The following is a 15,953-nucleotide window of genomic DNA, read 5'->3' on the forward strand; positions in this document are numbered from 1 at the left end:
ACTTGCCCAGTTGATGGAGTCAAAAGCTTTGGCGAAGTCAAGCTTCAACACCACCGCCGGGGCGCGCCGCCTATGGCAGCACTTCACCAGCTCCGTGGCATACACGAAATTCTCCGAGATGCTGCGCCCTCGCACGAAGCCAAATTGATCCTCGTCGATCAGGAGGGCGATTTGCCGTTGAAGCCTCATCGTGAGCCCCTTGCAGAGGATCTTGACGTCGCCGTTTTGAAGCGAGACGGGCCGGAAATCAGCCGGGGTCGGCACGCCCGGTTTCTTGGGCAGGAGGGCGATGTAGGCTCTGTTGATCCCATCGAGGCGGGCAGTCCCAGCATGGAACTCTGCAAAGAGGCGGTGGATGTCCGATGCCACCTCCGCCCATGCCGCCTGGTAGAAGGCAGGACCAAGCCCGTCCGAGCCCGGGGCGCTGGTGCGATCCAGGGCATGGACCGTGGCCTTGATCTCGACGTGGTCGAACGGAGCCACCAGCGACGCCCCGTCAACCACAGGGGCATCGACGTAGAGCGCTGGCAGATCGAAGCTCCAGGTGGGCGGCTTGGGCCGGCCCAGCAGAGCCGAGTAGAAGCCCAGCAAGGCGGCGGCCTTGCCAGCATGGTCCACCACCTGCACCCCTCCAACTTCCAGCGTGCCGATGGTGTTGCGTCATCGTCGGGTGGAGGCGGAGGCGTGGAAGAACTTGGTATTTTCGTTGCCTTCGCGGACAGCCCGGCGTTTCCCTCACTGCTGCCAGTGCGCGCACTGCTGGCGAACCGACGCAGCAAGGGCAAGCCGCGCGTCGAGACGGAGGGACGCCTCAGCTGCAGAGAGAGCACGTGTTTCCTCCCAAAAATCGAATAGATCAATTAAGAAACGACAATCGTTATCGAAGGTGGGGATGAACCGGTGTTGCTTTTTCCATACCTTGGCGGCGTACCTGAATGCCTTTTTCCGGGCCGCAAGAACTCCCGCAGCGCCTGAGCCACGTCATTGGTGGTGGTGGCGCCCACATCTGTATCTGGAGGTATGTGCTCGTCACGGTTGCCATGGATGCCTTCCTGGCACAGGTGAGCTGTTGAGCGAAAGCTCCAAGCTTTAGCGACTATGGGGGCAATGCCTACATGTGCAACTCTGCTCTTAAGGACATCATTGTGGTTCTCCTCTCCGTGCCGGGTTTTCGGGTGAAGACCCTTGTCCATTTTGAACGCAACAACGACGATGCTTTGCTCGGCTCCCACCTCCTGAGGACGTTGTCATGGTATTTAGGTGTCCTAGGGCTTGGTTTGGTGTTGCGTTTGAGTGAAAGTGTAGTCACCTAGAATGACGGTGACCAAAATGATGAAATACGACAACCATTTAGCAGCTAACTATGTTAGATCCTTCTTGGCTAGGTTTGAAAATAAATCACAACTACCAATATATTTTCTGTAAAATGAGAGCCTATTTTAGTCAGAATCAATTGTTTCGGGCCGGTAATGTTGCAGTAGTTGTTTCAACTTAATTAGCTTCCTACTTGCGATCAAAATGTTCAGTGCCACTGTCACAATTCTAGCTACCGGGCCATCTCAGGATCCAAAATAAGACTCATTGATTTTGTTTTCGAGGCAAAAATAAGACTTATTGATACTACGGCCCAGAACTAGTCGATGGCAATTAAGGCCGGGTAGGTTGAGTGGATTTTTGGAACCGGATGTATTGGAGGATCTTATTTTAAATATTTTGAAAATCACATTTAAGGTTTCAAAAAATTCTGAAAAAAATTCTACGTGATTATATGGATGTATATTAGACATGTGTAAAGTTTGATGATGAAATAAGTAAATATGCGACCTATACAAAAATGACAAAATGGTGTCCAAATAGTGAATTATGCATGCACTGTTTATCTTTTCAAAATTATAATTTTGTCATTTTTGTATAACTCACATGGTTACTTATTTCAGCATCAAAATTTACACATGTGCAATATACATTCATATAAACATGTTGATTTGTTTTCAGAATATTTTGAAACTTCAAAATAGCATTTTGACACAGTTCAAAAAATAGGGCTCCAATGCACCCGGGTTTCAAAGTGACTTTTGCGGTGGTTTTCTTCTTCCCCACGAGAGACGAGACCACGACGGTGGTGGAAGGGTTACTTTCTTTTCGCAGCGGCCGCGTCTACTCCACGTACTCCTACCATAGTCGGTTGAGAATCGTCGAAGAAAAGAACTCCATGCTGGGTTACTATTCTTTCGTAGCGGGCGCGTTTCTGGTTCGCTATAAATATAGGCCGGTGAGACGAGACACGATCATCAGATCGAACAGGCGAGGAGCAGTTGATCAGTCGGCGAGAAAAAGGAAAGATGCAGATCTTCGTCAAGACCCTGACCGGGAAGACGATCACGCTCGAGGTGGAGAGCAGCGACACCATCGACAATGTCAAGGCCAAGATCCAGGACAAGGAAGGTATGTACCACCATCGATCAATCTCATCGCTGGTCGCCGGCCTTAGTGTTCGTCGCGGCAGTGATCAATCTCATCGCCGGTTGCTTTTGCTTACCGATTGCAGGTATCCCTCCGGATCAGCAGCGTCTGATCTTCGCCGGGAAGCAGCTGGAGGACGGGCGCACCCTGGCGGACTACAACATCCAGAAGGAGTCGACGCTGCACCTGGTGCTCCGCCTGCGGGGCGGCAGCCGCGGCCAGTACATCATCATGGACCCCAGCCTCCTGCAGCTCGCGCTCAAGTACAAGGAGAAGAAGATGATCTGCCGCAAGTGCTACGCGCGCCTCCCCCGCGGCACCACCAACTGCCGCAAGAAGAAGTGCGGACACAGCAACGAGATCAGGGCCAAGAAGAGGTTCCTCGACAAGCATATCATGTGAAGAAGAAGAAGTCCAATATGATAGATTTCGTGTTATATAGTAGTAGTAGTATTTTCTATGGCAAGACAGTCTTTTAAATCTTAGGTTTATTAGGCTGGTCACAATGGGCAAGAACATAAGCTAGGAACTTACACACTTCCCTAGACTATGTTACTATCTTCATAGTGGGTAGGAACATCTATGTAGTGTCATGCAACGATGTATTTATTAGGTTATAGACTCACTGTTTCTTGGAGTGTGTGATGTTCCAGTAACTTAGCTAGTTACCACAAGCATCTCTCTCTTCATTAAATATGTGCCACATAAGCAAAGTTGCATTGGAGTGTGTGATGTTACTCCTAAGTTCTTCCCCATTGTGACGAGCCTAAGCCATACAAACTATAGTCCGCATGGATTGGATGTCTAATGATGACAATTTATTAAATGGCCAGGTTGACTACAGTTGTGTGCACATATTTTGTTTGTCTGTTTTCATTCATTAGCCAATATAATTATTTTCTGAACGCCACAACCATTATTATCCGTAATCTCTTGAACAACAGCAACAATGACGAAATTAAAGGAACAAATCCTATAAGCACACCTTCTTCTTGTGCTTGAACGTTTTGTCCATGCATGGGCAGTCCAATGTCAAAGAAACAGACCAAACTTTACTCAAAGCAAAGCATCGTCTATGGGTGATGTTTTGCAGATCATGCATGGGAGCATGCTGGATCGGTTTAACACCTGAACGGCGTAACTCCCGCTGGGGCGGCTTCGGAGAGGTGCGCCCTAGATGTACGTTGCAACCTTTCCCAGCTTCATTGTTTGCTTTGTGTTGTCTCAGTGGTCATCTTAGCAAGAAGCGGTCGTAATTAAACTTTCTGGTTTCACCTTATTTATTATGGTGCTTGCTGCTGTCCCAGCGGTGCTTTGCACCCGTGGTTGGTCGTGTTCTGCATGGTGCCGATAGGAGAGAGCAGAGTGCTGTTGGTATTGATCTAGAGGCCCAATGGGCCAAAACGAAAATAAAAAACCAGAAATAAAGTTACGTTAAAGAGAGAAACAGGGAAGCCACGAACCAACGTTCATACATCTCGATCTCAACTTACGCGCCCTGATCGGGGGCACCCTAACCAACTATGGTTTTGGCCCCTGTCGCCAGCGCACATAAAAAGATGGGGGAGCAGCCGGCACCTACGTAAGACTAGTTCTCGTACGGTTTACTTCTGCTCCCCACATCCCTAAACCCTAACCGATCTGGGGGAGCGCTGCACGACGGGAAGATCATCTCCAAGCTCTGCCCCTGTCCCAGGGCAGTGCCGGTGGCGCCCGGAGGGACGCCGCTACCTGCAACGAGCAACTTCACCGAGCCTGCATTAAGCCTGCATCGAGTAGGCACGGGACTTCGCACCGTCGACACCAATGGCTGCTTCCATTGGTGGTAAGAACCTAATCCATCTCTCTGATCTGTGCTATTAGGTGATCTAATGCCTGGCTTACGATCTGTTAAGTAGATCCTATGGAATTATAAGTCTAACAATGGTATCAGAGCATGGTTAAGCCTAGATTAGATCCTTAAGATGATCTGTTTAAGTTTGATGATCCTGATTACATACTGATGATTAAGGTTGAGGATAATGGTTCATGATTAAGGCTAGATTGCCCTCTGTTGAAGTCAATGTTTAATCTCTAGGGTTATGTGGTTTCGGTTTAGATCTAATTTGCTACGGGATTAGTGTTAATGATTCAATAATGATGATTAATCTATTCGGTTAGTCTAACAACACCATGCTTCTGCATCAAGATATGTAAATTAACACTGCTTTTAGTCCCTGTTAGCAATTAGATTGAACTGACGAAGTTAAAGTTAGCCGAACCCTAACTCTAGAAATTCCCCAATTTTGGAACCTAGAAAGTCAAAATCATGCCTCAAATTGAAAGAAATTAAACAAAGGAGGTGCTGGATCTTACGTTTGTTGAGCATGACGGCCTTCGGGTCCGACGGCCACCGCCGTTGGGGCACGGAATGGCCGGAACGCCGTCGCCTCTCGGGACGGCGAGTGGAATGAAGCAGCAGCCGCCGCTGCTGCGCTCACGCACGAGCGCGTCGCCTGGCCTCCGCGCCTTGCACGCCGTCGCCGTCGAACGCCTGCGCCGGCAGCAGCCGGTGAAATGACCTCCCTTCCGCCGCACGAGTCGCCATGCGCGCGACGCTGGAGCTACGCTCGCCGGAGGAGCGCACAGGACTCGGTCCGTCGCACGCTGCTCCGGCGAGGGCAGCCACCGCGCCACCATGGCCGGCGAGCCTCGAGCTGCTGCGCGGTCGCCACTCGTCTGGAGTGAGCGAGGAAATCGGGAGGAGATGGGGAAATAAGGGCTAGGGTTTTGAGCCTCGCTCGTTTTGCTCCATGCGGGACGATCGCGGCCATCGGCCTGATCGGACGGCCGAGAGCGACGGGTGGCTCAGGGCAGGCCTTCGGGCTTACGTTTTCGCGGGTGGGCTTCGGCCTAAGTTGTCTTAGCCCGCAGAAAAGGTGTTTTTCTTGTGTTTACTGGGCTAGGATTTAAAGAGCTGCCTTGGGTTTTGGGCTAATATTGAAGTTTCTGTGCGTTTTCTATTTATTCAGTGTATTTCCGTATTATGATTATTCCCAAAATGTTCTTGCACTATTATAAATAGAAAATTGCCAGAAAAATGATTCTGAAAATTATGGTTTAGTTTTCTGAATGAAATGGAACCGGCGAGAAATTTTATTTAGAAAACTTTTATGAATTAATGTTTGTGTCATTTTATGGAACATTTATGTTCATCCCATGGTAATATCAATAAATGGTGAATTATTAATGTTGGAAAATTGATATTACACATGAGATTAATGTGATCATTTTTGTAATACAGACCAACGTTGTTTTACATTTTTTGAATCACTCCGTTAATTCCTTATTATTTTCTGCCCAACGGTGATATAATTTGGAGTTAATTTTTGCATGAAAATTGATCAAACCAACGTAGGTGAATTTTTGTGCAATTTAATTTAATTTAATTATGATGTTCTTTTCCTTTACTTATGATATTTCGAAACATGACAGCTTCCAGTTCTCGTGGCCTCGAGATCGAGCCACTTACTGGGAATAACTTCCAATCGTGGAAGGACTCATTGCTTTTGCACCTCGGATGGCATGAGGTTGACCTCACACTGAGGGAAAGTAAACCAGTGGAACCTGCAAAGGGTGCCACTGGGTATGCTGAGCTTAAGAAAGATTATGATACTAAAGTTGAGAAGTGGGAGAGGTCAAACAGAATGGCGCTCCTAATTATGAACTTCTCCATCTCGACTGAGATTAAAAGGGCTATTCCTGCCAATGAAAGTGCCGCCGAATATTTGAAATCGGTGGAAGAACAATTTAAGGGCTCCGAGAAAGTGTATGCAGATGAGCTTTTGCACAAGCTGCTTGCAAAATATGACGGGCATGGAAATGTGAGGGAGCACATCTTAAGTATGAGCAATGCCGCGGCAAAGCTTAAAACCATGAAGTGTGACTTGAACGAAGAGCTTCTGGTGCTCCTAGTTTTTAGGTCACTACCCTCACAATTCAATCCATTCAAGATAAACTATAACTCTCTTGAAACCAAATGGAAACTATCTGAACTCATTGCACATTGCGTTCAGGAGGAAGAGAGAATGAAGAGTGAGCAGAAAGATCAAGCTCTCCTTGTTAACTCTGCAAAGAGGAAGCATGAGAACCATGCTCATAACAATAATGTGCCCAACAAAAAGTAGTATTCCAAAAAGAATCCTCCAAAGCCTAACCAATGCAACGAGGCATGTTGTTCACGTCCCCCAGCTTCAGCGGCTACTTCAGTTAATCTTACAAATGCCGCTGGAGAAAGACTTTGCAATTTTTTGCAAGCAGCCAAATCATTTCAAGGCGGACTGTCCAGGTTTTCTTAAGTGGCTAAATAAAAAGGGTAAGGATGAGATCACTCTTGTAGATGAATCTCTATATGTTGATTTTTCTGAATCTACATGGTGGATTGACTCAGGTGCGACTGTTCATGTCGCGAATTCTTTGCAGGGATTCCATATAAGCCACACCCTAAAGGGAACAAGAAGACTTAATGTCGCGAATGGGAAGGAGGCTGAAGTTGAAGCCGTGGGCTCCCTCACCTTGAAGTTACACACTGGTTTCCTACTTCAGCTCAAGGATGTTCTTTATGTGCCTACTTTGAGTAGGAATTTGATTTCAGTTTCATGTTTAGATGATTTTGGATTTCATTGTACCTTCGGGGAGAAACAATGTTTTTTAAAGTATTGTAATAAGGATGTTGGTCTTGCCGTCCGACGAGGCAAACTTTATATGTTAAATCTTTCCGGTTATCCTATGTGTGTGAATCTCTGCGAGATGAATATGAATGAACGCAATCATAAAAAGAATGGGAGAAGTATCAATCCTTCTTCAAAACTGTGGCATCATCGCTTGGGCCACATTTCGAGGGGGAGAATGGAACGATTGATTAAAGAAGAAATACTTTATCCGCTAGATTTCTCTGATGCGGGCAATTGTATTGACTGTATTAAGGGAAAATATGTGAAAACAATTAAGAAAGGAGCAGTAAGAGCCACATCGGTCCTTGAACTTATTCATACTGACATATGCAGACCTTTTAATGTAAAGTCTATGGATGGTTTTGATTCCTTCATTACCTTCACAGACGATTTCCCTCGCTATGGTTACATTTATCCCATACGTGATCGATCCGAAGCTTTGGACAAATTTAAGATTTATAAAGCCGAGGTTGAAAATCAACTCAACCTAAAGATCAAAGTAGTACGGTCTGATCGCGGGGGAGAATATTATGGCAGGCATGCTCCTTATGGACAAATTCCAGGACCGTTCGCAAAATATCTTGCTGAAAATGGAATAATTGCCCAATATTCAATGCCTGGTGAACCTCAGCAAAATGGCGTAGCTGAGCGTCGCAATCACACTCTTATGGATATGGTACGTAGCATGCTTAGTCATGCGAACTTACCAGTAAGCCTTTGGATGGAGGCATTGAAAACAGCTGCACACATCCTAAATCTTGCTCCAACTAAGTTAGCACCGAGCACACCTTACGAGATGTGGGTGGGAAAGAAACCGAGCTTGAATTACTTGCGAGTGTGGGGCTGCCCGGATGAAGCTAAAGTATTCAATCCACATATTAAGAAATTGGACCCAAAGACAGTCAGTTGTTTTTTCATTGGGTACCCTCATAGAGGAAAAGGATATCGCTTTTATTGCCCAGGTCATACCACCAAGTTTGTGGAAACCAGGCAAGCGGTGTTTTTTGAGGATAATGAAGTCACTGAGGTTAGGGCGATTGATCTTGAGGAGAAGCGGGTGTACGTTCCATCCCCGACTATCCAACAGAACTTTATCCCTATGCCTAATATGCATGAGACACCTACTGGTGATCCCGAACCTGAAGTGGATCCTCAATCTGACGAGGAGCCTCAGCATAATGAAGATCCTCAGCATGATGAGGACCCTCAGCCAAATGATGATCCTCAACCCAATGATAATCGTCAACCTTCTCGGGCAAGAGAAAATGCACATACTAATGAGCCTATGAGAAGATCACAACGGGAAAAGAAAAATGCCATCTTTAGCGATTATGTCACTTTCATGTGTGAGGATGAAAATGACATAGGGAAGGCACAAGATCCGACCTCATATAAAGAAGCCACTAAAAGTGAAGACTCGTCCAAATGGTTGGTAGCCATGGAAGACGAATTGAAATCTATGAGCTCGAATGATGTTTGGGACTTAGTAGAAGTTCCTAATGGAGCCAAAAGGGTAGGCTGCAAGTGGGTCTACAAAACCAAATATGATTCCAAAGGGAACGTCGAAAAGTTCAAAGCGAGACTTGTAGCAAAAGGTTTTACACAGAGAGAAGGAATCGATTATAAGGAGACCTTCTCGCCTGTGTCATCCAAAGATTCTTTTAGAATTGTCATGGCACTTGTAGCTCATTATGATTTGAAGCTGCATCAAATGGATGTCAAGACGGCATTTCTGAATGGTGACTTAAAAGAAGAAGTTTACATGACTCAACCTGAAGGTTTTGTCGTGGAAGGAAAAGAACACATGGCATATCGTTTAAAGAAATCCATATATGGGTTGAGGCAAGCTTCAAGGCAGTGGTACCTCAAGTTCGACGAGATTATTAGAACTTTTGGTTTTAAAGAGAATGAAGTGGACAACTGCATATATGTTAAATTTAAAGGCAGTAGGTTCACAATTTTAGTCCTATATGTGGATGATATTCTATTGGCTTGCAGCGATAAAGATATGTTGCATGAGACCAAGAGATTTCTGTCCTCAAAATTTGACATGAAGGATCTCGGTGAAGTCTTGTATGTCCTTGGCATCGAGATTCATCGAGATAGGTCCAAAGGAACATTAGGACTATCGCAAAAGGCATACTTTGAGAGAGTACTAAAGAAATTCAATATGCATAAGTGCTCTTCCTCACCTGCCCCCATAGTTAAGGGCGATAAGTTTGGGACTTTCCAATGTCCGAGGAACCAAAATGAAATTGATCAGATGAAGTCGGTTCCTTATGCTTCAGATGTCGGAAGCATCATGTATGCTCAAGTATGTACACACCCTGACTTAGCTTTTGTAACCGGGATGCTTGGCAGATTTCAATCTAATCCAAGACCGGACCACTGGAAGGCCGCAAAGAAAGTCTTGCGTTATATGCAAGGTATTAAAAATTTCATGCTTACATATAGAAAGTCCGATAACCTGGAAGTTATTGGTTATTCAGACTCTGATCTTGCCGGGTGTGTGGATAGTATGAAATCCACGTCAGGTTATATATTCACACTCGCTGGAGGAGCCATATCGTGAAAAAGCTCCAAGCAAAAGATAGTTGCCTCATCTACGATGATGGCAGAATATCTAGCATGTTTTGGGGCCACCGGGCAGGCTGTATTTCTAAAGAATTTCATTCCCGGACTTAAAGTGGTTGACAGCATTTCCAAACCACGGACATTGTACTGCGATAATGAACCCGTAGTTTTCTATGCGAATAACAACAAGTCAAGTGCTGCTGCCATGCACATTGACCTAAAGTACCATGTTGTTCAACATAGAATCCAGGATCAAACTATTAATGTTAAGCATACCAGTACGACACGTATGCTTGCGGATCCGCTTACCAAAGGCTTACCACCCAATATATTTTGTGAGCATGTAGCCGGCATGGGATTATTGGAAGCCTCTTGATTCTGGAATTATGGGACCGCTAATATAAACCACTCCCAATAAGTAAAATGTTTCCTTTTCGAAATAGGATGTGTGCTATGAATATTGAGGTTCAATGGTTTTTCATCGGCTGTTGTAACACCTTACTCTGGTATATTATTCCTATGGAGAATGGACAAAAGTCATTGAGCCTAACGATCAAGGGGGAGAATGTTGGTATTGATCTAGAGGCCCAATGGGCCAAAACGAAAATAAAAGACCAGAAATAAAGTTACTTTAAAGAGAGAAACAGGGAGGCCACGAACCAACGTTCATACCTCTCGATCTCAACTTACGCGCCCTGATCGGGGGCACCCTAACCAACTATGGTTTTGTTCCCCTGTCGCCAGCGCACATAAAAAGATGGGGGAGCAGCCGGCACCTACGTAAGACTAGTTCTCGTACGGTTTACTCCTGCTCCCCACATCCCTAAACCCTAACCGATCTAGGGGAGCGCTGCACGACGGAAAGATCATCTCCAAGCTCTGCCCCTGTCCCAGGGCAGTGCCGGTGGTGCCCGGAGGGACGCCGCTACCTGCAACGAGCAACTTCACCGAGCCTGCATCAAGCCTGCATCGAGCAGACACGGGACTTCGCACCGTCGACACCAATGGCTGCTTCCATTGGTGGTAAGAACCTAATCCATTTATCTGATCTGTGCTATTAGGTGATCTAGTGTCTAGATTACGATCTGTTAAGTAGATCCTACGGGATTATAAGTCTAACAAGTGCATGTCAAGATGTACTCTTATCTTATACTCCCTCTCAGGGGCAAAGCTAGGAGCCTAGGATAAAAGGTTGCCGGGGTCAACATGAAACAAGTAGTACTATCCTCACAAAAAATCATCAAATGATCGTGAGTTCAGAAAAAGAAATCATGATTTGAAAAATGTTCGATAAATCATAATTTTTTCACGCACTAAAAAATGTTCCCATATTCAAAAATGTTTGTGTATTCATAATTGTTCATGAATTTGAACAAAAATTCATGGATTACAACAATGTTCATGCATTTTTTTAAATGTTCACAAAAACAAAAAATTGTTCACGAATTTCAACTATTGTTCCCGAAAATTCAAAACAAAGAATCATCGTTTCAAAATAATATTAGCTGATTAAAAATAGTTCATGAATTCAAAAAATATTAATGCATTTAAAAAATATTCATGAATTTCAAAAAAAAATGTTTTCGACCACTAGCATCATCATTCAAAAAACTACATTGTATCGTTCCTTATCCCGCCTTTCTCCAATGGTTCACCTTCACCTACTTCTTCCTCATTTTCTCAAGCATTACTCCCCTCGATCCTCAGCACAAGATTTCTTGGCTCCGAGCACCCACCAACTTGATGTGCCAATGCTTCTCGCTTCAAAGCAACAACACCTTGTTCCAGAATCGCACACTCTTCATTATTTTGTAGACCTGCCCAATAAAGCATAAACGAGCATGCATAACATATGAATTCAACAAGAGATCTAGCAAATTTTTTCTCAAAACAAAATCTATTACATAACTTGGATGGGCATGTAGTGCCTTATCATGAAGGTGATGCACTCCTGGACTTGTAGTAGAGCTGGTAGCTGCCACAAGTGCCTCCCTATATGTGGGTGGCCTTGAGGCAGGCATCGCGGAGGGGCATCTCTCCTCCGTCTCTTATTATAGGTCACATCTGTGGAGTCCCTCGGCGTCTACCATGATCTTGCTATCAGGTCCCATGGCTATGGCTACTTCAAGTTCTACTCACAGAAGGACGATGAGATCTGATCTATTAGACCCCAAAATAGCCAAAGCATTATATCTCTGTGAGCATGCATGCTAAAGGTAGCAGATCAAACCCAAAAGGACAAGTAAAAAAGACCAAGACACTCACCGTCCTCTTTGGATGGAAATTGATGTAGTCGTAGCCATACGACCTGTAAGCAACTTTGTGGCAGATGCGCAAGGAAGCCACAGGCGCGACCTGGTCGTAGATCTAGAAGAGTTGCCCCTCCATGACACCTGCCTCGGGGTCATCATTGATGCCAGGAATTATATGGCTGGCTTGCCATTTCTGCCGATGGTCGCCAATCCATCGGTATAGGAGGCAGTGTCATCATCGAAGCCAAGGGCGGAACGCTTGACATTGTTAGTGGATGTTCACAAATCAGAGGAGTGAAGATTACTATACTATGGGTAACCGGTTGGTCTAGATGTATCAACTATATATTGAGTCCTCTCTTATCGGTGTCGAGTCCACCTGTCCGGTGGATGCTCTCTCCAGTATGCTTTTGTATAGGTACTAATTAATGATATTTATTTGCTACCTTTTAGATAAGCTTCAGGTGTAATTAGGCGACGAGTCTCTTTTTTGTATATCTGCATGCTGGTGAGTTGCGGTAATTGGGTCCACATGCCAGCCTATATGCGCGTGATGAGTTGCTGCATGTATGTAGGTATGGACTACAAATTTCTTCTATTTTTTAGTGCAATATCACTATCAATTAATATTTGAGATAGAGTAGATATCACTACAAATTAATGTTTGAGATAGATTAGATCAACTTTACCATGTCGTGGTCAATGATCGTTGACTCGTGAGGATCCCTCGCTGCCTTCCTTGGTCAGGGCACCTCCAACACCGACCCTGAAACCTTCTTTCTCCCGCAAACCGGAGACAAACATGGAGGAGGGGGCTTTGAGGGAGTCCGGACCGCTCCCACACTCGCTTTTGACCGCCTTGGCCCATCCAAAACCCCTCCTCCATCTAGCGCGCTCTTCCGGCCTGGCGCTAGCTGCCCGCATTCATGCCACTGTAGAGTGTGCTGCTCCACATTGAAAACGGCACAGGGCAGACGCGATCTCTCACTGCCTTCGCCGTTGAAGTGTCCGCCGGCCAAGGGCGTCACCCGCTGCATGCCCGGCTGAACACGCCTCCTCGCCGCATTCAAACGCCTCCATTAACACAGTGGAAGCCGAGAAACCTACTCCGGCCACACGTTCATTCACTATTAGGGAAACACCTAGTAGTAGCGCGGGGCCCCGCGCTATTAGTAAGGCGCTACAGCTATTCCTTAGCAGTAGCGTGTGTGACGCGTGTGACACATGCTACTGCTAAGACATATAGCCGTAGCGTGTATTGTTTCCAGCGCTATTGCTAATCTAACTAGTAGTAGCGTGCTTCCTGTCCAGCGCTACTAGTATTTTATTTTTTTTATTTTTTTATTTTTAGTGTATTTATACACCGTTATATAAATTTTGATACAATAACAATTAAGAGGTTGTTATATCATTATGTCCATGATGAATTAATATATCATTGTGAGGAAGAAACATGGATTAGATTCATTTGGATGAATCAAAAGTTGAATTAGGACGTTGATCCTACTAATTCAACTTTTGGTCACTTTTGATCCATCCACATGAATCTAATCCGCGTTCCTTCCACCAATGATATAATAACTAATCATGATCATAATAACAAATCATCATGATAATCATGATCAACATCATAATTATATTAATATAAAAACTCTTGCATCATATCATCACCAACAACACTAGCTAATAATCATCATAGTCATTACCAACAACACTATTTAATCATCATAGTCATAGTGCAGTTATTTAATCACTGCCAACACTAGCTAATAATAACCATTATAGTCATTACCACCAACACTAGTTATTTAATAATCATAGTCATAGTATAGCACATCATTATCTTCAAACTCATTCTAGCTAGCTAATCACTCCTGCTGCTCTCTTTCAGGTAAAATAGCATAAAACATGTGTAGCACTCCTGCTTCATCATATTGGAGAATGCAGATGAACCTGTCTCCTAATTATGGGCCGCGCTTTTGATTGCTGCCCCCTATTACTTCTCTATTGTGATCCTTCATAATTTTGCTCCAGTCTTTCACTATTAAGACTTGCTCGCTTTAGGGAATCATGAATGCACTCACGTGCAATGTAGGATGTCTTGACCGTAAGCTAAACATTATCATGTGACCTTTAGGCTTGATCCAACAAGGCACACCATTCATCGGGAGTCCCTGTTGAAGAACATCGTAGTAACATACTTAGCAATGAAATTTAGCTTAAAAAATAATGTATGCAAAAAATGCACTAAGGACAAATAGTAAAAATCTTACCATCTTTCCTAAATAGATGTGACCATAGTTCAATACGCACACTAGTGATCACGCGTATTGAGTACTAATATTTCGAAGTCCACGAAAATAACCTATCTTGACAGTATCAAGCTCCTCAAGCTATGAAATATAATGACTTATCTCCCCACAGTTTAGTTCAGCCCCGGGACAGTAGTAGGTGCTGTCTACCAAGCGCCGGGCAAGTTTGCTTGAATGGAAATAAGCTGTCAATATAAATTAGCTGTCAACTATTTTTAAATAAACAATATAAATTACTTAATAAATATGGTTGAGAAACTCACATAATGGTAGAACTGGAGGGGTCTCCTCACGAATTTCAACTATTGTTCCCAAAAATTCAAAACAAAAAATCATCGTTTCAAAGTAATATTAGCTGATTAACACGAATTCAAAAAATATTTATGAATTTCAATTTTTTTTCTAATTTTCAAAAATCTTCTGCCGCTTCAAAAATGTGGACATGTTTAAAAAATGTTCGTGTTTTTTCTAGAAAATCATGAATTCAAAAAAGGTTCATGATTTAATGTTCGCAAATTTGCAAAAAATGTTCAAGATTTCAACAAATGCTCACAAACTTAAAAAAATGGTGTTTGGCATGTGCGGCAGGAGAGTTCATGGTGTCGTATCTGTAGTTAAATTGTTGGTGATGTTGTAGATACAATTGAAATGCTGCCGACAACTCGAATAATCTGTTGCTAAAATACAACGTAATAACTGTTTATATAGTGTAGACAATGTCAAACAATGCTCATAAATTTAAAGGATGTTCAAAAAAGGAAAAGTAAAAAAATTAAGAAAAAGGTAAGAAAAGGAAAACGAAAAAACGAAAAAAATAAAAGAAAAGGAAATAAAACCAAAAAAACAAAAAACGAAAAACCGGTTGGTAATAAGCAGTAAAATGGGCCGGCCCATACTCTCGATCGGGCGCTGGAGTGTGCGCGCGGTCGCTCGCGCGCGACCTACGCACCAAATGTTTTTTTAGTCTACCTACGCGCCAAACAGGATCGCCACTAGAAGAGTAGATAATCTTTGTTTTTGAGCAAAAGAAGAGTAGCTTTTTGTTTTCTTTAGCGGTGCAAAAGAAGAGTAGATAATTCTACGGCCCAAGCAGCCCAACCAGTTGCCCTGTCCGTCCTGCTTTTAGAATGCCTAACCTTTCCTTGTTGATATCTTCTTCTGGCCGTGGTCCATTGCAATTCCCTGATCGGATCGTGATGAGCGAGCATTGAGAGGAGCCAACGGGCCGCCAGCGTGCTGTGTGTCGATCGATCGTGATGAGCGATCATGGCGATGAGTCCACACGCCGCCAGCGTCGCCGTACCATGCCGCCGGCGGGGCCTGCTTTCCCACTCTACAGCGACGACGTCCTCGGGGAGATATTCCTCCGCCTCGGCCCTCTGAAACCCTCGCTCCTGCGCGCGTCTCACGTGTGCAAGCAATGGCGAAGCCTCGCCTCCGACCCTGGTTTCCGCCGCCGGTTCCGCGCGCGCCACCGGCAACCCTCGCTCCTCGGCGTCTTCACGCAGCAGCACGGAGAAGCCCTCTTCCGCTCGGTTCCCCTCGACCCTCCTGTTATTCCTTCGGAGCGCTTCTCCCTGCGAGGCTACGGCTCCTGGGATCTGCTTGGGTGCCGCCATGGGCGCGTCCTCATCATCAAC

General features: G+C 44.7%; 1 protein-coding gene across 1 annotated transcript; it reads left to right on the forward strand.

Annotated features, from left to right (window-relative positions):
* Nucleotides 1–2,311: 2,311 nt before the first annotated feature.
* LOC125522858 (ubiquitin-like) lies at nucleotides 2,312–3,063 on the forward strand. The gene is made up of 2 exons (XM_048687897.1): nucleotides 2,312–2,445; nucleotides 2,549–3,063. The coding sequence occupies exons 1-2, from the start codon at nucleotides 2,343–2,345 to the stop codon at nucleotides 2,863–2,865; spliced, it is 420 nt and encodes a 139-aa protein (XP_048543854.1). The 5' UTR covers nucleotides 2,312–2,342; the 3' UTR covers nucleotides 2,866–3,063.
* The last annotated feature ends 12,890 nt before the right edge of the window (nucleotides 3,064–15,953 follow it).

This window comes from Triticum urartu, chromosome 7 (genome assembly GCF_003073215.2).
Source record: "Triticum urartu cultivar G1812 chromosome 7, Tu2.1, whole genome shotgun sequence".
NCBI lineage: Eukaryota > Viridiplantae > Streptophyta > Magnoliopsida > Poales > Poaceae > Triticum > Triticum urartu.